Source organism: Trichosurus vulpecula, chromosome 9, assembly GCF_011100635.1.
Source record: "Trichosurus vulpecula isolate mTriVul1 chromosome 9, mTriVul1.pri, whole genome shotgun sequence".
NCBI lineage: Eukaryota > Metazoa > Chordata > Mammalia > Diprotodontia > Phalangeridae > Trichosurus > Trichosurus vulpecula.
The window spans coordinates 29,977,870-29,996,051 of NC_050581.1; the positions used below are offsets into that span (position 1 = coordinate 29,977,870).

The window sequence follows — 18,182 nt, forward strand, 5'->3', positions numbered from 1 at the left end:
TGATGCCATACCCCATCTCAAACAGCTCATTAAGCAGGCACACAAGCGTCTAACCCCTCACCAGATCAGAAGTCTGATTCTGCTAGATCACAGCTCTGATTAGAACCAGTCACCTGACTTACATTCTACTAAAGCTGGGGGAAGTACTTTTAATTCTGTGGAAACAAAACTCCTCCCATCATTTCCCACAATGAGGTATTTCCGACTCTACATTTGGTATTCTTCCCCTCCCCCCAATCCATTTTCTCCTTTTGTTTGGTACCATTTGTACACTTTGCAAATTAAAAGTGGTTAGTCATAAGAGAAAGGAGTGAGTGCAATATTTTAGTGGAGGGCATTGTGTCCTGAGGAGTTTGATTAAATATCAATAAAGTGCTTTCCTTCAGAAAAGTCTGTAAAGATTTTAGGCTGGAGAAATATTTATTTCTTAGTATTTTCAGTTGAACAAAAAAGAGATTTTAATATGCTTCCACAAAACAAGATTTAAGCAGTTCTCTATTGTCTCAGTAATCATTGCCTTGTCAACCCAAAAGGTAGGTCTTCTCTATTCTTTAATCTTCCCTTTCATCTCAATATAATTTTTAAAAAATTCATGCTTTTTATTGTACTTAGCTTCTTCCATCCCCCTTCACATTCTGTGCTTGTAGTATTCCTGAAACTGTTTTACAGGATAAGGTCAATCTCTTATATTAATTTTGTTAACTGGCCTTGCTTTCATCTTCTGAACATTTGTTTGTTAAATATAAATTGGTTGATGAGTTCCCTTGTGCATCCACATTGATGATTCTCCTCATTGGAATTGTTTTCCTTTGTGCCTTCAGAATTTCATTCTTGAGCATCTCCTGTTTCTCTGCACCAGGCTTGTGATCTGTTTTCCAAATTCTGCGTCTATGATTTCTTTCTGTTCCAGTGGTCTGTATAGTCTAGTGACAAAATCACTTCAGTTTCTTTCAAAATCATTTAAAGTTCAAATCACTAAATAAATAAAAAATCACTAACAAGTAACTTTCATTCATTCAATTCAGTTCATTAAATTCAAATTTGTCACTCAATCAAGATTCTGGTTGTTATTATCTACTGTCCATTCTCTCTCCCTGGCTCCTCTGATAATCGCCATATGTCTTCAATGAATTCAGTGCATGACTCACTTTCTCTGTCCACCCCAACTACTGCCTTCATTATAGGGCTTTTCAACATACATTTTGATATTCCCATAAATTACTGTAATTCCTTAGTTCCTCTATGTGATCTATGTGATTCTCATGAACTATACTTTCATTCTGTTTCAGGTAAACACAGAGATAATCCCATGACACCTAAACTGAGAACCTTACCGCATACTCCACTGAAAAAATTGAGGCCATCACCAAGATTCCCTTTTCCTTCTCACTTCACTTTACTTAGATGTCTTCCTCCATTATCTTTACCTTTTCTCCCATGGTGAGATGGCATTTCTCCTTTGCCAAAGCAAAACCTTCTACGTGCACCCTTTATCCAGTTTTTTTCTACCTTCTCCATCATATTCCCCTTCTTCATCAATACTCTCGGCCATTTTCATTGTCTCCAAAGGAGAACAGAGGAAAATAGAAGTGCTAATTCTGGTTTATATAAAATGTGTGCCTTGTCAGTATAGACTCTTTTTTAAAAATTTATGCTAGTTTTTCCTGCCCAAATGTCTGTCTGAAAAGGAGGTAGATTACCTATCTCTCTAACACATATTCCAGTAAGTCCTTGAAGCTTTTCAGCATACCAAATAATAATTAAATTATAAACTATCAGTAACTTCTTCCCCCTCAGAATACTAACCCATGGGCAACAAGAGGTGTCCCCTCAAACAAAAATGAGCACAAGTATGATCAGAGACAGGAAAGGTGTAATGAACAAGGCTTTCTATCTAGAGGCAGCAAGAGCAGAGGGGTCCATGGAGAAAACTCTAGAGTAGTCATAAAACCCTTGGGCAGGGACCTTGGAAGCCCTGGTGAGTAGTAACTAGAAAAAAGTAAGAAAATTTTACCCAGCAAAGCTGGGTTAATGGGGAGGGGGGAGGCTAGAGAGGATTTGAAGGTTAACAAAAGGGATGACAAAGGAAAAAAAAGGTCTATTGAAACATTTTAATGCATAGAAGAGAACAGAAAGAAGTTAAGAAGTATAGATAAGCACTACAATTCTGAAAAGTAACATGTAGAATTAATACTTTTTAAATTTTATGAAATTTAATTTATACTTTCATATATTTAAAACTAATTAATTTATTTTTAGTTTTTAACATTCATTTTTACAAGACTTTTGGTTCAAATTTTTCCCCCTCCCTCTCCTCCTCTCTCCCCAAGATGGCATGCAATCTGATATAGGCTATATACATACAATCATATTAAACATATTTCCACATTAGTCATGTTGTGAAAGAAGAATCAGAACAAAAGAGGAAAACCACAAGAAAGAAAAAAAGAGAAAATAGTATGCTTCAATCTGCATTCAGACTCCATAGTTCTTTCTGTGGATGTGGATAGCATTTTACATAATGAGTCTTTTGCAATTGTCTTAGATCATTGCATTGCTGAGAAGAGCGAAGTCTGCCAAATTGGTCATCACACAGTGTTGCTGTTAATTTATACTGTTGTACCAGAAGCGAGCGAGACACACCACAGAGTATAAGTTTTAAGTGGAGAATTTATTAGCCGGCGGCCATCGGGGTACGGCACCACAAATCAATGGCCAATGTGTTGGGGTGATGGCTTGGCTTATATAGGATATGGGGGTACAGAGTAGGGGGGAAGAGGAACAAAGGTCCTGGCTGATCAAAAGATTCAGTCAGGTTATCGTACTAGTGGGATAATCTCATTTACATTCCTTGGTGGAGTCACAGAGTCCCAGGGATATCTCCCAGGAAGGGTCTATCAAGTTATCTCTCAGTGGGATGGTCCTATCTATTGACATTCCAGGAAGGAACCAAGGAGTCTCAGGGATATCTGCTAGACAGGATCTGCCAGGTTATCTCTCAGTGGGATGGTCCTATCTATTGACATTTCAGGAAGGAGCCATGGAGTCCCAGGGGGTTTGCTAAATACCAAAGATATCTGAATCCATTCTTTCTGGGGGGGCTTGTCAGTAGCTAGGGGTTTCTCAGGGGTTCCTAATTTTCCTTGTATTACAATACTTTTTAAAAAATGTATATAGTTAGTGAAACTTAACCTTCAGTGAGAAGGCTAGCAATAAATATTGTGAAGAACAAGGAGAAGAAGAAAAGAAAAATAATAAAGGTAAAGGGTCTGATTTAAGTCTATTTTCTCATTAGTCTTTGCAACTGAGTAAAAATGTTCCCCACCCCCCACATAGTACTAATGACCCTAAGAATATATTGTTTATTTAAAATAGAGAAAGCCTTTAATTCAATATTGAGTGCCTATTTCTGTCTTAGTAATATGTTGTTGGGTGTTTTTTTTTTCCCCTGGGATGTTATGGTATTTCTAAATGAGGCAACAAGAATAGTGTCCATGGGAGCTGTTCAAAAATACTGATAATGTTTAGCCTGAAGAACAGTTGACAAGGAGACTAAAAGGGGGCAGCATAGCTATCTTCATGTACATACTGGAAGAGTTTTCATGTGGAAAAAGTGTTGCATTTGCCCCATTTTAGTCAGTCAGTCAATAAGCCTTTATTAAGTGCCCACTATGTTCTAGGTATTGTGTTAAATGCTGAGAATACAAGAAATGAAAAGACAGTTCCTGCCCTCAAAAAAGCCCACATTCTAATGGGGTATACTACATAAAGCCAGTGAAAGATAAACTGAGAGGGAAGGTATTAGTAGCCTAGGCAGGGATTGGAGGGGAGAGAATGCTGGAGGGGGAGGGGAAGAACCAGGAAAGATTTCCTTCAGAATTGGGGCTAGGGGAGGGAGGGTTGTGAGTCCTAGAAGAAGCCAGGGAAACCAGGAGTCAGAGGTAAGAAAAGAGAGCATTTCACCCTGGAAGGCAAAAGAAATATTTGGTGATAGTTGCAAAAAGGCAGATTTGAGTTTGATGCCAGGAAACCCTTCCTAACAATTACAAGTATACTCAGAAGCAGTGGGCAATTGCCTCAGGTGGTCTCAAGCAGAGATGACTGCTTCTAAGGTATATTGGAGTCCGGGTTCTCTTTCAGCAATGAGTTGTTGATTAGATGGCCTTGGAGGTCCGTGCCAACTCTGAAATTCTGTGATTCAATTACAAGGTCAGGCCCTTTTATGACTTTACAATCACATTTATTTCACTAAATGAATTTGTTTCTTTGTGTTGTAATTTGTCCATAAAAATAGAATCAGCTAAGATTAAACATAAAGTAATCTTAAATTATCTTAGTAGTGTTGATGTTTTACCTGGTTAAGATTAGAAATAGCATTAATATACATAACTAAGGAAAGTAAAGGAAAACTGAAATCTTCCTTTAGAGTGCTTCATCATATTTGCTTTTTATTTCATCCTTATTGAAGTTTGATATTTCTTAACCCTTATACTTTATAGGGTACTTTTTGAATTTTTTGGAACCAGTAAACAATATCACCATAGTCCAGGGCCAGACAGCAATTCTCTACTGCAAAGTGGCAGGAAATCCATCTCCAAACATCAGATGGCTAAAAAATGATGCACCTGTGGTTCAAGAACCACGCAGGATCATCATCAGGAAAACAGTCTATGGTTCTCGTTTAAGAATACAAGATCTGGATACCACAGACACTGGGTATTACCAGTGTGTGGCTACCAATGGAATGAAGACCATCACAGCGACTGGAGTCCTTTTTGTGAGGCTTGGTGAGTCACTATACTGAAAACATGCTATGTTTTAAACATCTGCACTCTCTATTTATTGTATATAATTGAGATATTAAATTGCTATTTAAAAGTATATACACATACAATTTAACATAAAAGCAAGCCAATAAAGTAATTCCTTGATATCTCAACTGATATGCAGCCATTGGTAATGAAAGAGAGTAGTGTTCTATAATAATATAGTTTAGGGAAAATAACTACTATATCTTGTTCTTGTCCATACGTAGTAGAAAGGTAATGTTTCATTGCTTCTAATCTTTTCAATGCTGACCACAATTCCATACCATGAGCTCTTGGGTGAAGATATATTGACACTTTATGGTTAGCATTTTGACTTAGTTGATCAAACCAAAATTTCTTTGCCAATTGTTTGCTTCTGCTATTATTATCATTATTATTATTATTATTATTATATTTTGCATTTATGGTGTGGCAAGTATTATTAGCCTTAGACTACTTAGTCATGCAAAGTTAAATTCCATTTGTATGTATTTGGGAAGCATCAGAGAGAGAAAGAGAGTAAAAGAGAAAGAGAGAATGAACCTTACTATTTACTTCTCATGAAAGGTAAAGTCAATTAAATGCTAAAAGGGAATTAAACACTATATCATTCAAGTTACGGCAAGATCACAGGCAATACCTATGCCATTTCATTGGTCCCTAAAATAAGAACTTAGTAAGAAAATTGATGCAGCTAGTAATCTCTTATCTTTTGAAAAGTGCACATTTACATAACAAAAATTTCTCCACAATTAAGGTCATGCAAATTTTATCCAGAGCAGAACCAGTATAGTATAATGGATTGGCAGTCAGTCTCCAAGCCAGTTCAGGTCTTAAATTTGATATATACTACCCATGTGAACTGAGGATGGTTACTTAACCTCTCATTATTCTAAGAAACTCTCTAAGACCATAAGCTAAAAAGAAATCCACCTACTTGTATCAGGGAGTTTCCTTACCTGCTTTTAAAAGAGTGTATGTTTTTCAGTATAGCTAGTGCTCTTGACTTGAGACAAATTTTCTACAAAATAAAAGCCACAAATTCTAGTCTTGTATCATTGATTCTGAATTTTTATGTTATTAGTCATACATTATTAATAATTTTTGTTTGATTTATCTCCTTAGGTCCAACACACAGCCCAAATCATAATTTTCAGTAAGTATTTTTTCTCCACAAATCATTTTTTGTGAACTTTGCTGTAATAGAATTCAGACCACAAATTTAATAAACACTTCTTGCATCTTTGCCTACATCTTTGCCAAAAATATTTAGGTTGATTGTAATTTCTTGGAACGACAAGAGCATGTTCTAAAAAGGACAGGCTTGTGGTTAGTTTTTGGTCAACAAAAATCTTTTTGGGAAACTTTTAAATTTCATAACTGAAATGATATAAAATTGCGATGTTATTATGATGCTATAGAGGAATCAAGGCAACACTGGAGGTAATGAACATCTGGGGTGGATTGCCTAGGTCACCAAAATCATTTCACTAATATTTCGAGAAATTACAAAAAAAATTCTTACAGAAAGTCAGTTTAGAGAAAAGTAACCTCTGAGGTTGAAATGTAATGACATGTGATAAAACAACTGTATAGCAATTATTTCTTATAGATTTTGTCAGTTGGAATCTGGAAGTCCTGAATTTCAATCTGCCCACCTTCCATGTTATATGACCATGGAGAAGTCACTTTCTGAGCCTCACTTTCATTATCTCTAAAATGGGGATAATACCAATAGTGAGACACATCATGACATAGTGTATAGAGAGTTGGCCTTGGAGTCAGAAAGAACTGGATCTTAATTGTACTTCTAACATATACTTAGTACTTGCTGTGTGAATTTCTACAAAGCACTTAACCTCTCAGTGCCACTGGCAACCCATAAACAGCTATAAATTGTTATACAATTGCTTATCTATGCTAATAGAGGAAGTTGCCCCTCCAGAAGTTCCCTATTACAGGTTCAGAATAATACCTACAGTAACTACCTCACAGAGTGGTCATGTGATTAAAATAAGATAATATATACGAAATGATTTGCAAACTTTAAAAAAAGTGTATACATGTCAATCATACAGAATTCAGATAATTCAGGTAAAATGGTCCTAAAATATTCCTTTATATTTAGTGTTCTGTGGAACACTTTTATACATTCTTGTATTAAATATTTGCTTTGGTGAGTTTAATAAAAGTAATGGTAAGAATGAAAGTTCATCCTTTGTAGGCTCACTAAAAACATCCTCAGTACAACTCTAGTAGCAGACAGAACAGAGATGATATGTATACCATCCTGTCTCCCTATGATTTGGATTTCATCTGCTAGTTTTCTAAACTTTGAATTTCTTTCATTCTACGCAGCTTGGAGATTATGAGTAATTAGTGAAGCAAAATTTTATGGATAAATGTTATGTCCCAGCATTTACAGGCAACAGTCTAGACTGTGATAATAGTCTGGCTTCATCACATTTTATTAATTAAACAATTTAAGATATTTTAATATCCAAGGTCAATATAATAAAAATGAAAATTTTGTCTAAACTAATTTATATATTACATGCCATCACAATTAAAATAACAAAAAAAAATTGCACTGAATTATAAAAAAATAATAAAATCCATTTGGAATAAAAAAAGTCAAGGAGATTTAGCAGTACTACATCATTAAAATAAGGCAGTAATTATCAAAACTATCTGGTACTGGCTAAGAAATAGAAAGGTAGATCATTGGAATAGAATAGACATACAATGTATAGCAACAAATTAATATAATAACCTCCTATTTGACAAGTGTGAAGACTTAAGATTTGGAGATAAGAATTTATTATTTGATAAAAACAATTGTTGGGAAAATTGTAGATCAGTATGGCAGAAACTTGGCATAAACTAATATTTCACAGACTTACCCCATTTGACAAGATAAAGTCAAAATGGATATATGACCTAGATATAAAAAGAGATATTAAAAGAAAATTAGAAGAACATGGAACATATTACTTATCAGATTTATGGATAGGTGAACAATTTATGAATAAATAAGAGATAGAGAGCAAAGTTAGGTGCAAAATGTATAATTTTAATTACATTCAATTTAAAAGGTTTTATACAAATAAAACAAAAGTAGCTCAGATCAGAAGGAAAGCAGAAAACTGGGAGAAAATTTTATAGATAGTTTCTCAAATAAAGGTCTCATATCTCAAATATATATATATATATATATAAACCTTGTCAGATATATAAAAATATGAGTCATTCCCCAATTGATAAATGGTCAAAGTATATAAAATGAAACTTTTCCAATGAAGAAATCAAAATAATTTATAGTCATGTGAAAAATACTCCAAGTCATTATTATTAGAGAAATGCCAACTAAAACAACCTTTAAATATCATTTTATAGCCACTAGATTAGCTAAAATGATTGAAGGGGAAAATGATAAATGTTGGAAGTGATGTAGAGAAATCGGGATACTATTTGCTACTTCTTTAAAAAATTAGAAATGGGTATGGTGTTTTTGTCAAAAGCTTTTAAATTTATTTTTATAATCATGATTTTTATTATTAATATTGTCAATTATGTTTTTAGTTTTCTAATAATTGAACAAACCCTTCATGACTGATACAGATCTCATGTGGTCTTGGTTGCTTTATGGTTGTTAATTTTTTTATTTATTAGTTTGCTTTCTCAATAATCCTTGTGATAAGTTACTATAGCTTCTTTGCTATCATTATTTTTACATTTTTTTGCATCAGTGTTCAGCAGGGATATTACTCTATAATTTTTCAGTTTTGATTCTCCCTGGTTTAGGTTTCAAGACTGTATGGTGTCATACGAGGAATTTGATGGAATCCCCCCTTTTCCTCTACTTTCAAGCAGTTTATATAATATTAGAATTAAGTATTCTCTTAATATTTGGTAAAATGTAATTTAAAATGCATCAGGTCACAGCTTTCCCCTTCCTCCCCCCCGCCCCCGCCATTGGCTATTCATTTATAACATGTTCAATTTCTTTTTCTGAGAGTGAATTATTTAAATACTCTGTTTTGTTTTCTTCTCTCTTGGTATCTTGTATTTTAAAATATTCTTGCACTTCATTTAAATTTTAGGTTTAATTTGCATTTGGAAAAATGGGTTTTTTTTTAAATAGTACTCCTTATTTCTTCTTCATTAGATGTAAAAAATCAGTTCCTAGTTTTATTTATTAATTCAGTGGCTTTTAAATTTTCAATTTCAATCTGTTGATTATCTTCTTTATCTCTTTTGTTAATGAAAGTGTTTGGAGATATTAGTTTTTACTTATCTAGAAAATTTTGGCATGCTATCTCATTGTTAGAATTTTAATGAAATTATTTTTTCAATGATTCATTCGTTGACTCATCAATTATTTAGGAATGAGTTATTTTATCTCCAGTTAATTTTAATCATTTCTTCAGTGGGTAATTGTTAAACATAATTTTATTGCATTGTAGTCATCAGAGAGATTGATTCTGGATAAGAACATTTAAGAATCATCAGCATAGAGATGACAATTGAATCCATGGAGTTGATGAGCAGAGAGAGCCCTCTAGAACACCCACAGTTACCATGAATGACCTGGATGAGGATCCAGAAAAGGAGACAGAGAGGGAGTGGTCAGATAGGGAGGAGGAGAACCTTGATACAGGAATGTCACAAAAGACTAGAGTGAAGAGAACATCAAGGAGAAAGGAGTGATCGACAGTGTCAGAAGCTACAGAGACATCATGAAACATAAGGACTGAAATAAAAGGCCATTAGATTTTATAGTTGAGAGATCATTAGTGGAGGCAAATAGTGGAGAAAAGGCAGCAACTTATCTGAGCTCTCCCCAAAACCCCTCTGAACACCTTTAAATAATGCCATAAAATAATTCCTAGAGCAGCAGAAGCCACAAAAAGACAGGGTGAAATAATTATTGAGCCAAAGACAATTTAGAAGGGCAGCAGGAAAGTCTGGCACACCTGGGTGAGAGTGGAACACAGTGAAATGCAGGCTGAGACAGCAAAGACCAGGAGCAGACCTTGGGAGCCACTGACCCTGCAGCATCAGTGGCTTATTCCAGAACTCTCAGCCCACAGATGGTAAGGAGGTTGAACAACTGATCAGAAGGAGATTGCAGGGGTCTCTTTGCTGGCCCTGGAGATAGGACTCTGTTGCTTTGACCATACTCAGATCTGGGTCACAATCTTGGGTGGAACTCCCTAAAGAGGAGCACTAGCACACTAGAGCTTGCAGGCTGCAGTGGAGTAGGAACCCTCATCACAATTCTAGGGCAGAAAAGAGTTACTCACGGGCCAGAGCCCAGGCCAGGAGAGTAGTAATCATCTCTTCTTAGCTCATACGACCATACCACCTTGAAAAAACTGAAAAGTTCCAGTGTTCTAGAAGTATCTCTGAAAACAGCTCCAGAAAAACCCTGAAGTACAACCTCCAACCTGGAAGCAGAACCCCACTTTAACAAACAATTAAAATCAAGAAATAGATTGGAAAAATGAGCAAACAACAGAAAAAAATTCTGACCATAGAAAGTCATTATGGTGACGAGGAAGATCAAAACACACACTCAGAAGAAATCAAAGTCAAAACTACTATATCCAAAGCTGCTAAGAAAAATATGAATTGGTCTCAGGCTATAGAAGGGCTCAAAAAGGATTTCAAAAATTAAGTAAGAGAGATAGAGGGAAAAATGGGAAGACAAATGAGTGATGCAAGAAAATCATGATAAAAGTCAACAGCTTGGTAGAGGAGACACACAAAAAATGAAGAAAATAACACCTTAAAAAACAGACTAGGACAAATTATGAAAGAGGTACAAAAAACCAATGAAGAGAAGAATGTGTTGGTTGAAAAGTAGAATTGACCAAATGGAAAAATAGACACAAACATTCACTGAATGGAAAAAAAAAAAACTCCTTAAAACAGACTTGGGAACAGAGGTTTCCAAGAGCCGAGATGGTGGAGTAAGGAGTAAATTGCTGTAACTCTCCCATATTTACCTCCAAATAACCATAAAATAGCACCTTAACACAAGTCCTGGAACAACAAAACCAACAAAAAGACGAGGTGAAACTATCTTTTAGTCCAAGAAACTTGGAAGGTCTGAGAGAAAGGTCTGTCTCAGTTGGGTAAAAGGGGAGTGTATTCCAGGATGGGAAGCATCCCAGCAAGCCAGCAGCAAGCCCACATCAGCAAACCAGTGGGAGATATCCAGAGCCCCAGTGTATTGGAGGAGGCAGATGCCAACACCAGGACCCACCACATGCCTCAGGGTAGCCAGGGGAACTGGCAGACTCTCCTTCTGAGAAGCAGCATGTGTTACAATGTAGCCCCAGACAAACAAGCACCCTCCAGAAGCCAGACCTTTACATGCTTCAGCATAGCCCCAGGGAAACACAGAAACACCCCACTGAGCATCAGCACATGCCAGACACCACCACTAGGCCTCCTGCTCAGCACCAGGTAAGCCACCAGACCCCTACAGCTTCTGGCAGTGCCAGCTACTCCCTAACCTACCCCCTTAGTGCATCATCAGAGAAGAGGGTTCCCCTGTGGGCCTCAGGGTTAAAACAGTGAAGCACTTGCAGCCCCTGGCACAAGAAGCCTAAGAGAGTGCCCTTTCCACCCTGGTTGCTTAGCTCAAATTTTAAAAAAAAAAAGAAAAAGGCCAAAAAAAGAAAAAAGATGAGCACAAAACAGCAAAAAAAAGAATCTTATCATAGTTAGAATGTTATTTTGGTGACAGGGAAGACCAAGACACAAACTCAGAAGGGGACAGTAATTGTCAAGACACCTATGGGAAAAACCTCAAAGAAGAAGAGGAAGTGGTTGCAAGCCCAGAAAGAACTCATGGAAGAGCTTTAAAAAGAGCCTAAAAATCATATAAGAGACGTAGAAGAAAAATTGGGGAAAAAAATGGGAGCAATGCAAGAAAATGATGAAAGAGTCAACACCTTGGAAAAAGAAAACAACTGCTTAAAAAGTAGAATTGGACAAATAGAAAAAGAGATACAAAAATCCACTGAAGAAAACAACTCCCTAAAAAGTACAAAAGGAAGTACAAAAGCTAACGGGGGTGGGGGGGGAAATCTCCTTAAAAGTTAGAATTGGGCAAGTAGAAGCTAATGAAACTAGAAGATATCAAGAATCAATCAAACACATTTAGAAGAGAGAAAAAAAGAAGAAAACATAAAATACATCATTAGAAAAACAACTGACCTTGAAAATAGATCAAGGAGAGACCATGTTAGTATCATTGAACTACCTGACAGCCATAATTAAAAGGAGGACCTGGACAGAATCTTTCAAGAAATTATCAAGGAAAACTCCCCTGATAGCCTGGAACCAGAGGGCAAAATAGGCTTTGATAGAATTCACCAATCACCTCAGGAAAGAGATCCCAAAATAAAAACTCCAAGGAACATTATAACCAAATTACAAAACTATCAGACCAAGGAAAAAAAATATTACAAGTGATCAGAAACAATTCAGATATTGGAGAGCCACAATCAGGATTACACAGGATTTAGCAGCTGCAACATTAAAGGACTGGAGGTCATGGAACATGATATTCCAGAAGGCAAAGGAGCTAGGACTACAACCAAGAATTACCTACCTGGTGAAATTAAGCAGAATACATCAAGGGGGAAAATGGTCATTCAATGAAATAGAAAGTTTTAATAAGGAGAAGAACAGAATTAAATCAAAAATTTGATCTCCAATATCAAGTCTGAAGAGAAGCCTAAAAAGGTAAAAAAGAAAAAGAAAACAAGAGATTCAATGGAGCTGAGCTTTTTATATCCCTATGTGGGAAAATGACACTTGTAATTCTTAAAAATTTTACCATTAATAGTTCAGCTGGAGGAAATATATACAGAGAGAGGGTATGGGTAGAAGGTGAATTGGAGGAAATAACATAAAAAATAATTAAGGGATGAGAAGGAGGAGTACACTAGGGGCAGGAGGAAGGGAGATGTGGAATGGAATAAATTATTTCATGTGAAGAGGCACCTATTATAGTGGAGGCAAAGATGGGAGGGTGGGTGATGGGCATTGCTTGTGCCTTACTCTCATCAGTATTTGATCAAAGAGGGAATAATACACACAATCTTTTGGATATAGAAATCTATCTTACCTGACAGGGAAGTAAGAGGGGAAGATATTAAGTAAAGGGGGGATGGAGGGCACTAACAGAAGAGAGGGCAAACCAGGATAGGTGGTAGTGGAAGCAAAACACCAGTGAGGAGGAAAAGGGTGAAAGGAGAGAGAAGACAAACAGGAGGAAAAAGAGGATTGGAGGGAAATACATAGTTGGAAATCATAACTGTGAATGTGAATGGGATGAAATCTCCCATTAAAAAAGAAAGAAATGAATAGCAAAATGGATCAAAAACCAGAATTCTACAATATGTTGTTTACAAGAAACACACTTGAAGTAAAAAGCTGAAGTAAAAAAAAAGCAGGGCTAGCAATCTTGATCTCAAACAAATCAAAAACAAACCTAATTAAAGAGATAAGGAAGGAAATTGCATCTTGCTAAAGGTACAATAGATAATGAAGTAATATCAATATTAAACATATATGCACCAACTGGTATAAAATCTAAATTCTTAAAAGAGGAGTTAAGTAAGTTACAGGTTCATGACTAACCAAGAGATAGAGAGCATTACAAAATGTAAGATAGATAATATTGATTATATTAAATTAAAAAGTTTTGGCACAAGCAAAACCAATGTAATCAAGACTAGAAGGAAAGCAGAAAGCTGGAAATCAATCTTTATAGCAAGTATCTCTGGTAAAGGTCTCATTTCTCAAATATATGTAGAACTGAGTCAAATTCGTGAGACTACAAGCAATTCCCCAATTGATAAATTGTCAAAGAATATGAACAGGCAGTTTTCAGATGAAGAAATCAAAGCTACCTACAGGCATACGAAGAAGTGCTCTAAATCACTTTTGATTAGAGAAATGCATATTAAAACAACTCTGAGGTACCACCTCACACCTGTCAGATTGGCTAATATGACAAAAAAGGAAAATGATAAGTGTTGGAGAAGATGTGAGAAAATTGACACACTGATGCACTGTTGATAGAGTTGTGAAGTGATCCAGCCATTTTGGAGGGCAATTTGAAAATCTGCCCAAAGGGCAACTAAACTGTACATACCCTTTGATAGTAATACCACTACTAGGTCTATATCCCAAAGAGATCATAAAAAGGGGAAAGGACTTACATGTACAAAAATATTTATAGTAGCATTTTTCATGGGGGAAAATATTGGAAATTGAGGGGATGCCCATCAATTGGGGAATGGCTGAATAAGCAGTGGTGTATGAATGTCATGGAATACTATTGTGCAATAAGAAATGATAAACAGGCAGATTTAAAAAAAACCTGGAAAGATTTGCACAAACAACTAATGCACAGTGAAATGAACAGAACCAGGAAAACATTGTACAAAGTATCAGCAACATTGTGCCATGATCAACTATGAATGACTCAGCTTTTCTCAGCAAAGCAATAATTGAAGACAATTGAAGACAAAGGACTCACAAAGGAAAATGCTATCCACATCTAGATAAAGAACTGGTAGACTCTGAATGCAGATCAAAGCATATTTTTTCCACTCACTTTATTTTTTTTAAATCAGTTTCTTCTTTCACAACTGTGACTAATATAGAAATATGTTTTACATGATAGCACATGCATAGTCTATATGAAATTGCCTATCATTTTAGGAAGAGAGGAGGGAGGGATGGGGAAAAATTTGGGACTCAAAATCCTGCCAAAATGAATGCTAAAAATTGTCCTGAAATGTAATTGGGGGAAAAAATACTAATAAAGGAAACAAAAAAAGTAGAATTGGCCAAATGGAAAAGGAGGCACAAAAATTCACTGAAGAAAATAATTCTTTAAAAATTACAATGGTGCAAATGGAAGTTAATGACTTTATGAGAAATTAAGAAACAATAAAACAAAAATAAAAGTATGAAAAAAGACAGCATGAAATACCTCATTGGAAAAATAGCTGACCTGCAAAATAGATCCAGGAGAGCTAATTTAGAAATTATTGGACTACCTGGAAGCCATGATCAAAAAGAAAGCCTAGAAATCATTTTTCAAGAAATTATCAAGGAAAATTCTCCTGATATTCTAGAGCCAGAGAGTAAAATAGAAAATGAAAGAATACACTGATCACCTCCTGAAAGAGACTCCAAAATGAAAACTTTCAGGAATATTGTAACCAAATTCCAGATCTCCCAGGTCAAGGAAAAAATATTGCCAGTGACCAGAGAGAAACAATTCAAGTATCATGGAGCCACAGTCAGGCTAACATAGGAATTAACAATTCCTACATTAAAGGATTAGAGGGCTTTGGATATGATATTACAGAGGGCAAAGGAGTTGGGATTAAAACAAAGAATCACCTACCCAGCAAAACTGAGTATATTCCTTCAAGGGAAAAAAAAATGGATATTCAACAAAATAGAAGACTTTGCAGCATTCCTGATGAAAAGACCAGAGCTGAAGAGAAAATTTGACTTTCAAATATAATACTCAAGAGAACCGTGAAAAGGTGAACTGTTTACATTCCTGCATGGGAAGATGATACTTGTAACTCTTAAGACCTTTCTCTTTATTAGGGCAGTTAGAGGGAGTATATATAGTGGGTACAGAAGTGATTTGAATATGAAGGGATGTTACCTAAAAAACACAATTAAGGGATGAGAGAGAAGAATGTACTGGGAGACAGGCCTAAGGAAAGGTAGAATGGGGCAAATTATCTCACACAAAAGAGGCAAGAAAAAGCTTTTACAGTAGTGAGGAAGAAGAGGGAAATGAGTGAACCTTACTCTCATCAGAATTGGCTCAAAGAGGGAATAACATCCATACTCAATTGGGTATAGAAATCTATCTTACCCTTCACAAAAGTAGGAGGGGAGAGGGATAAGATAAGGCATATGGTGATAAAAGGGAGGGCAGATTTGGGGAAGGAGTAGTCAGAAGCAAAACACTTTTGAGGAAGGACAAGGTGAAAGGAGAGAGAGAATAGAATAAAGAGACAGGGAAATACAGTTAGTAGCAATCTTAACTGTGAAAAAAGTGTTTAAGAAAGTTTCTCTGATAAAGCCTTGTTTCTCAAACATGTAGAGTATGGCATCAAATTTATAAAAATAAGAACCATTCCCCAATTAATAAATGATCAAAAGATATAGTGTTCAGATAAAGTAATCAAAGCTGCCTATAGCCATATAAAAAAAAATCTCAATATTGATTGGGGAAATGCAAATTGAAACATTTCTGAAGTACTGCCTCATACCTATTAGATTGACTAATAGGACAGAAAAGGAAAATGACAAATGTTGGAGTGGATGTGGGGAAAATGAGACATTTATGTACTGTTGGTAGAGTTGTGAACTGATTTGACCATTCTGTAAAGCAATTTGAAACTATGCCCAAAGGCCTATAAAACTATGCATACCCTTTGACCTAGCAATACCACTGCTAGGTCTGTATCCATAAAGATGAAAAAAAAAAACAAGGAAAGGGACCTATACATTCAACTATATTTATAGCATCTCATTTCTGGGGTCACAGAATTGTAAATTGAGAGAATGCACATCAATTGGGGAATGACTAAATAAATTTTGGTATATTATTGTGATGGAATATTATTGTGCTATAAGAAATTATGAGCTGAATGCTGTCAGCAAAACGTGGAATGACTTAAGAAGTTGATGCAAAGTGACATGTACTGTGTACAAAGTAACAGGAATATTGTAAGAATGACTTAGCTGTTCTCGGCAATACAATGATCCAAGGTAACTGTGAAGGACTTATGATGAAAAATGCTATGGTGTCTGAATACAGATTGAAGCACACTCTTTTTTTACTTTCTTAATTTTTCTTGGGTTTTTTGGTCTGTTTTCTTTAACAACATGACTAATATGGAAATATGTTTTCTATGACTACACATGTATAACCTATATCAAATTGCTTGTTTCTCAATTAGGGGGGTAGGGAGGGAGAAAGAAAATTTGGAACTCAAAGTTTAAAAAATGAATGTTAAAAATAGTTTTTACATGTAATTAATTGGGGGAAATAAAATACTAAACAAAAAAAAAACAATAAAAAGGAGATCATTAGTAATTTTGGAGAGAGCAGTTGCAGTTGAATGATGAAGCCAGAATGTAGACTCTGGAGTTAAAATGCTTAAAGGAAAAGTTATTTGATTTACTTAGAGAAATAGATAGCAAAATTAAAAATAGGATCTTCTGAAACCCAGGCAAATGTAACAGTAAGACAACCAAGTAAGACATTAAGGATCTGAGTAGAATTTTAGAAATGCCAATTATGATAATTAAGTTAATTATAGTGATTACTAAATTGGAGCATAAAGGAATAGATTCTGTAGCTCTTCATGGCACCTTTACAAAAATAGACCATATATTGTAACATTAAAATCTCACAAATAAGTATGAAACAAGTAGAAATATTGAACATATCTTTTACTAACTACAATGTGCTGAACACATTCAGTAAGGGGTCTTTGAAGAAAGGATTAAGAATTAGAGACTAAATAGTTTAATCCTGAGTTAAGGGCCAAAGTTTGATGGGTTAAAGAATAGGTCAGAGAAGCAGCAGATAATCAAATGTGCCAAAATTTTGGGAATGTAATCTTTCAGGGAAATCTTGTATCTCTAAACTCTTGTCAACAAAAGAATGAACAGATGAATGAATTTATCATATAACTTAAATAAATTTTGACTCCAATTAAAAACCAAAATAAGTATTATAGAGCTAGAAGAGAACTTATAAGGGAATATCAAGAAGAGCGTGATCAGTGATGCCAAGGACTGCAGAAAGGTCAAGAAATATGAGAATTGAGGAAAAAGCCATTAGATTTGGTGATTGAGTTCACTGGTAAATTGGTACTGTTTCAGTCAAATGATGAGGCAAGAAGCGAGACTGAGGGTTAAGAACAGAATGAAAGAAAAGAAAGTAGAGGCATCTATTGTAGATAGCCTTCTCAAGAACTTGAACCATGAAAGGGAGGAACCATATAGAATAATAGCACTTGAAGATGGACTGATAGAGAAAATGATGGGATTTTGAGGACCGAAGAGACATGGAAGTGCTTGTAGACAGTAGGGAAGCAATTTATAGACAGGGAGAGATCAAAGATTAGTGAAATGGAATTATGGTCATTAGGGTTTGAGTCAGAGGGGAAAAGAGAGCATGGACTAGGATCACCTACAGAATGGTTTGCCCTGTCAAGAAGTGACACTTATTCATGTTAGACAAAGTTGAAGGAAAAGATAGTGGGGAAAGGTATCTGAATGATGTGTGATGAAGAAGAG

The 18,182-nt window shown here is 35.5% G+C and overlaps 1 protein-coding gene across 1 annotated transcript in view; it reads left to right on the forward strand.

The window, feature by feature from the left end:
- ROR2 (receptor tyrosine kinase like orphan receptor 2) overlaps positions 1-18,182 on the forward strand; it is an 85,362-nt gene that overhangs the window by 33,556 nt on the left and 33,624 nt on the right. Inside the window, exons 2-3 of the mRNA XM_036739717.1 lie at positions 4,500-4,787; positions 5,934-5,964. Coding sequence (XP_036595612.1) covers positions 4,500-4,787; positions 5,934-5,964 — 319 coding nt within the window. The remainder of the gene's footprint in view (positions 1-4,499; positions 4,788-5,933; positions 5,965-18,182) is intronic.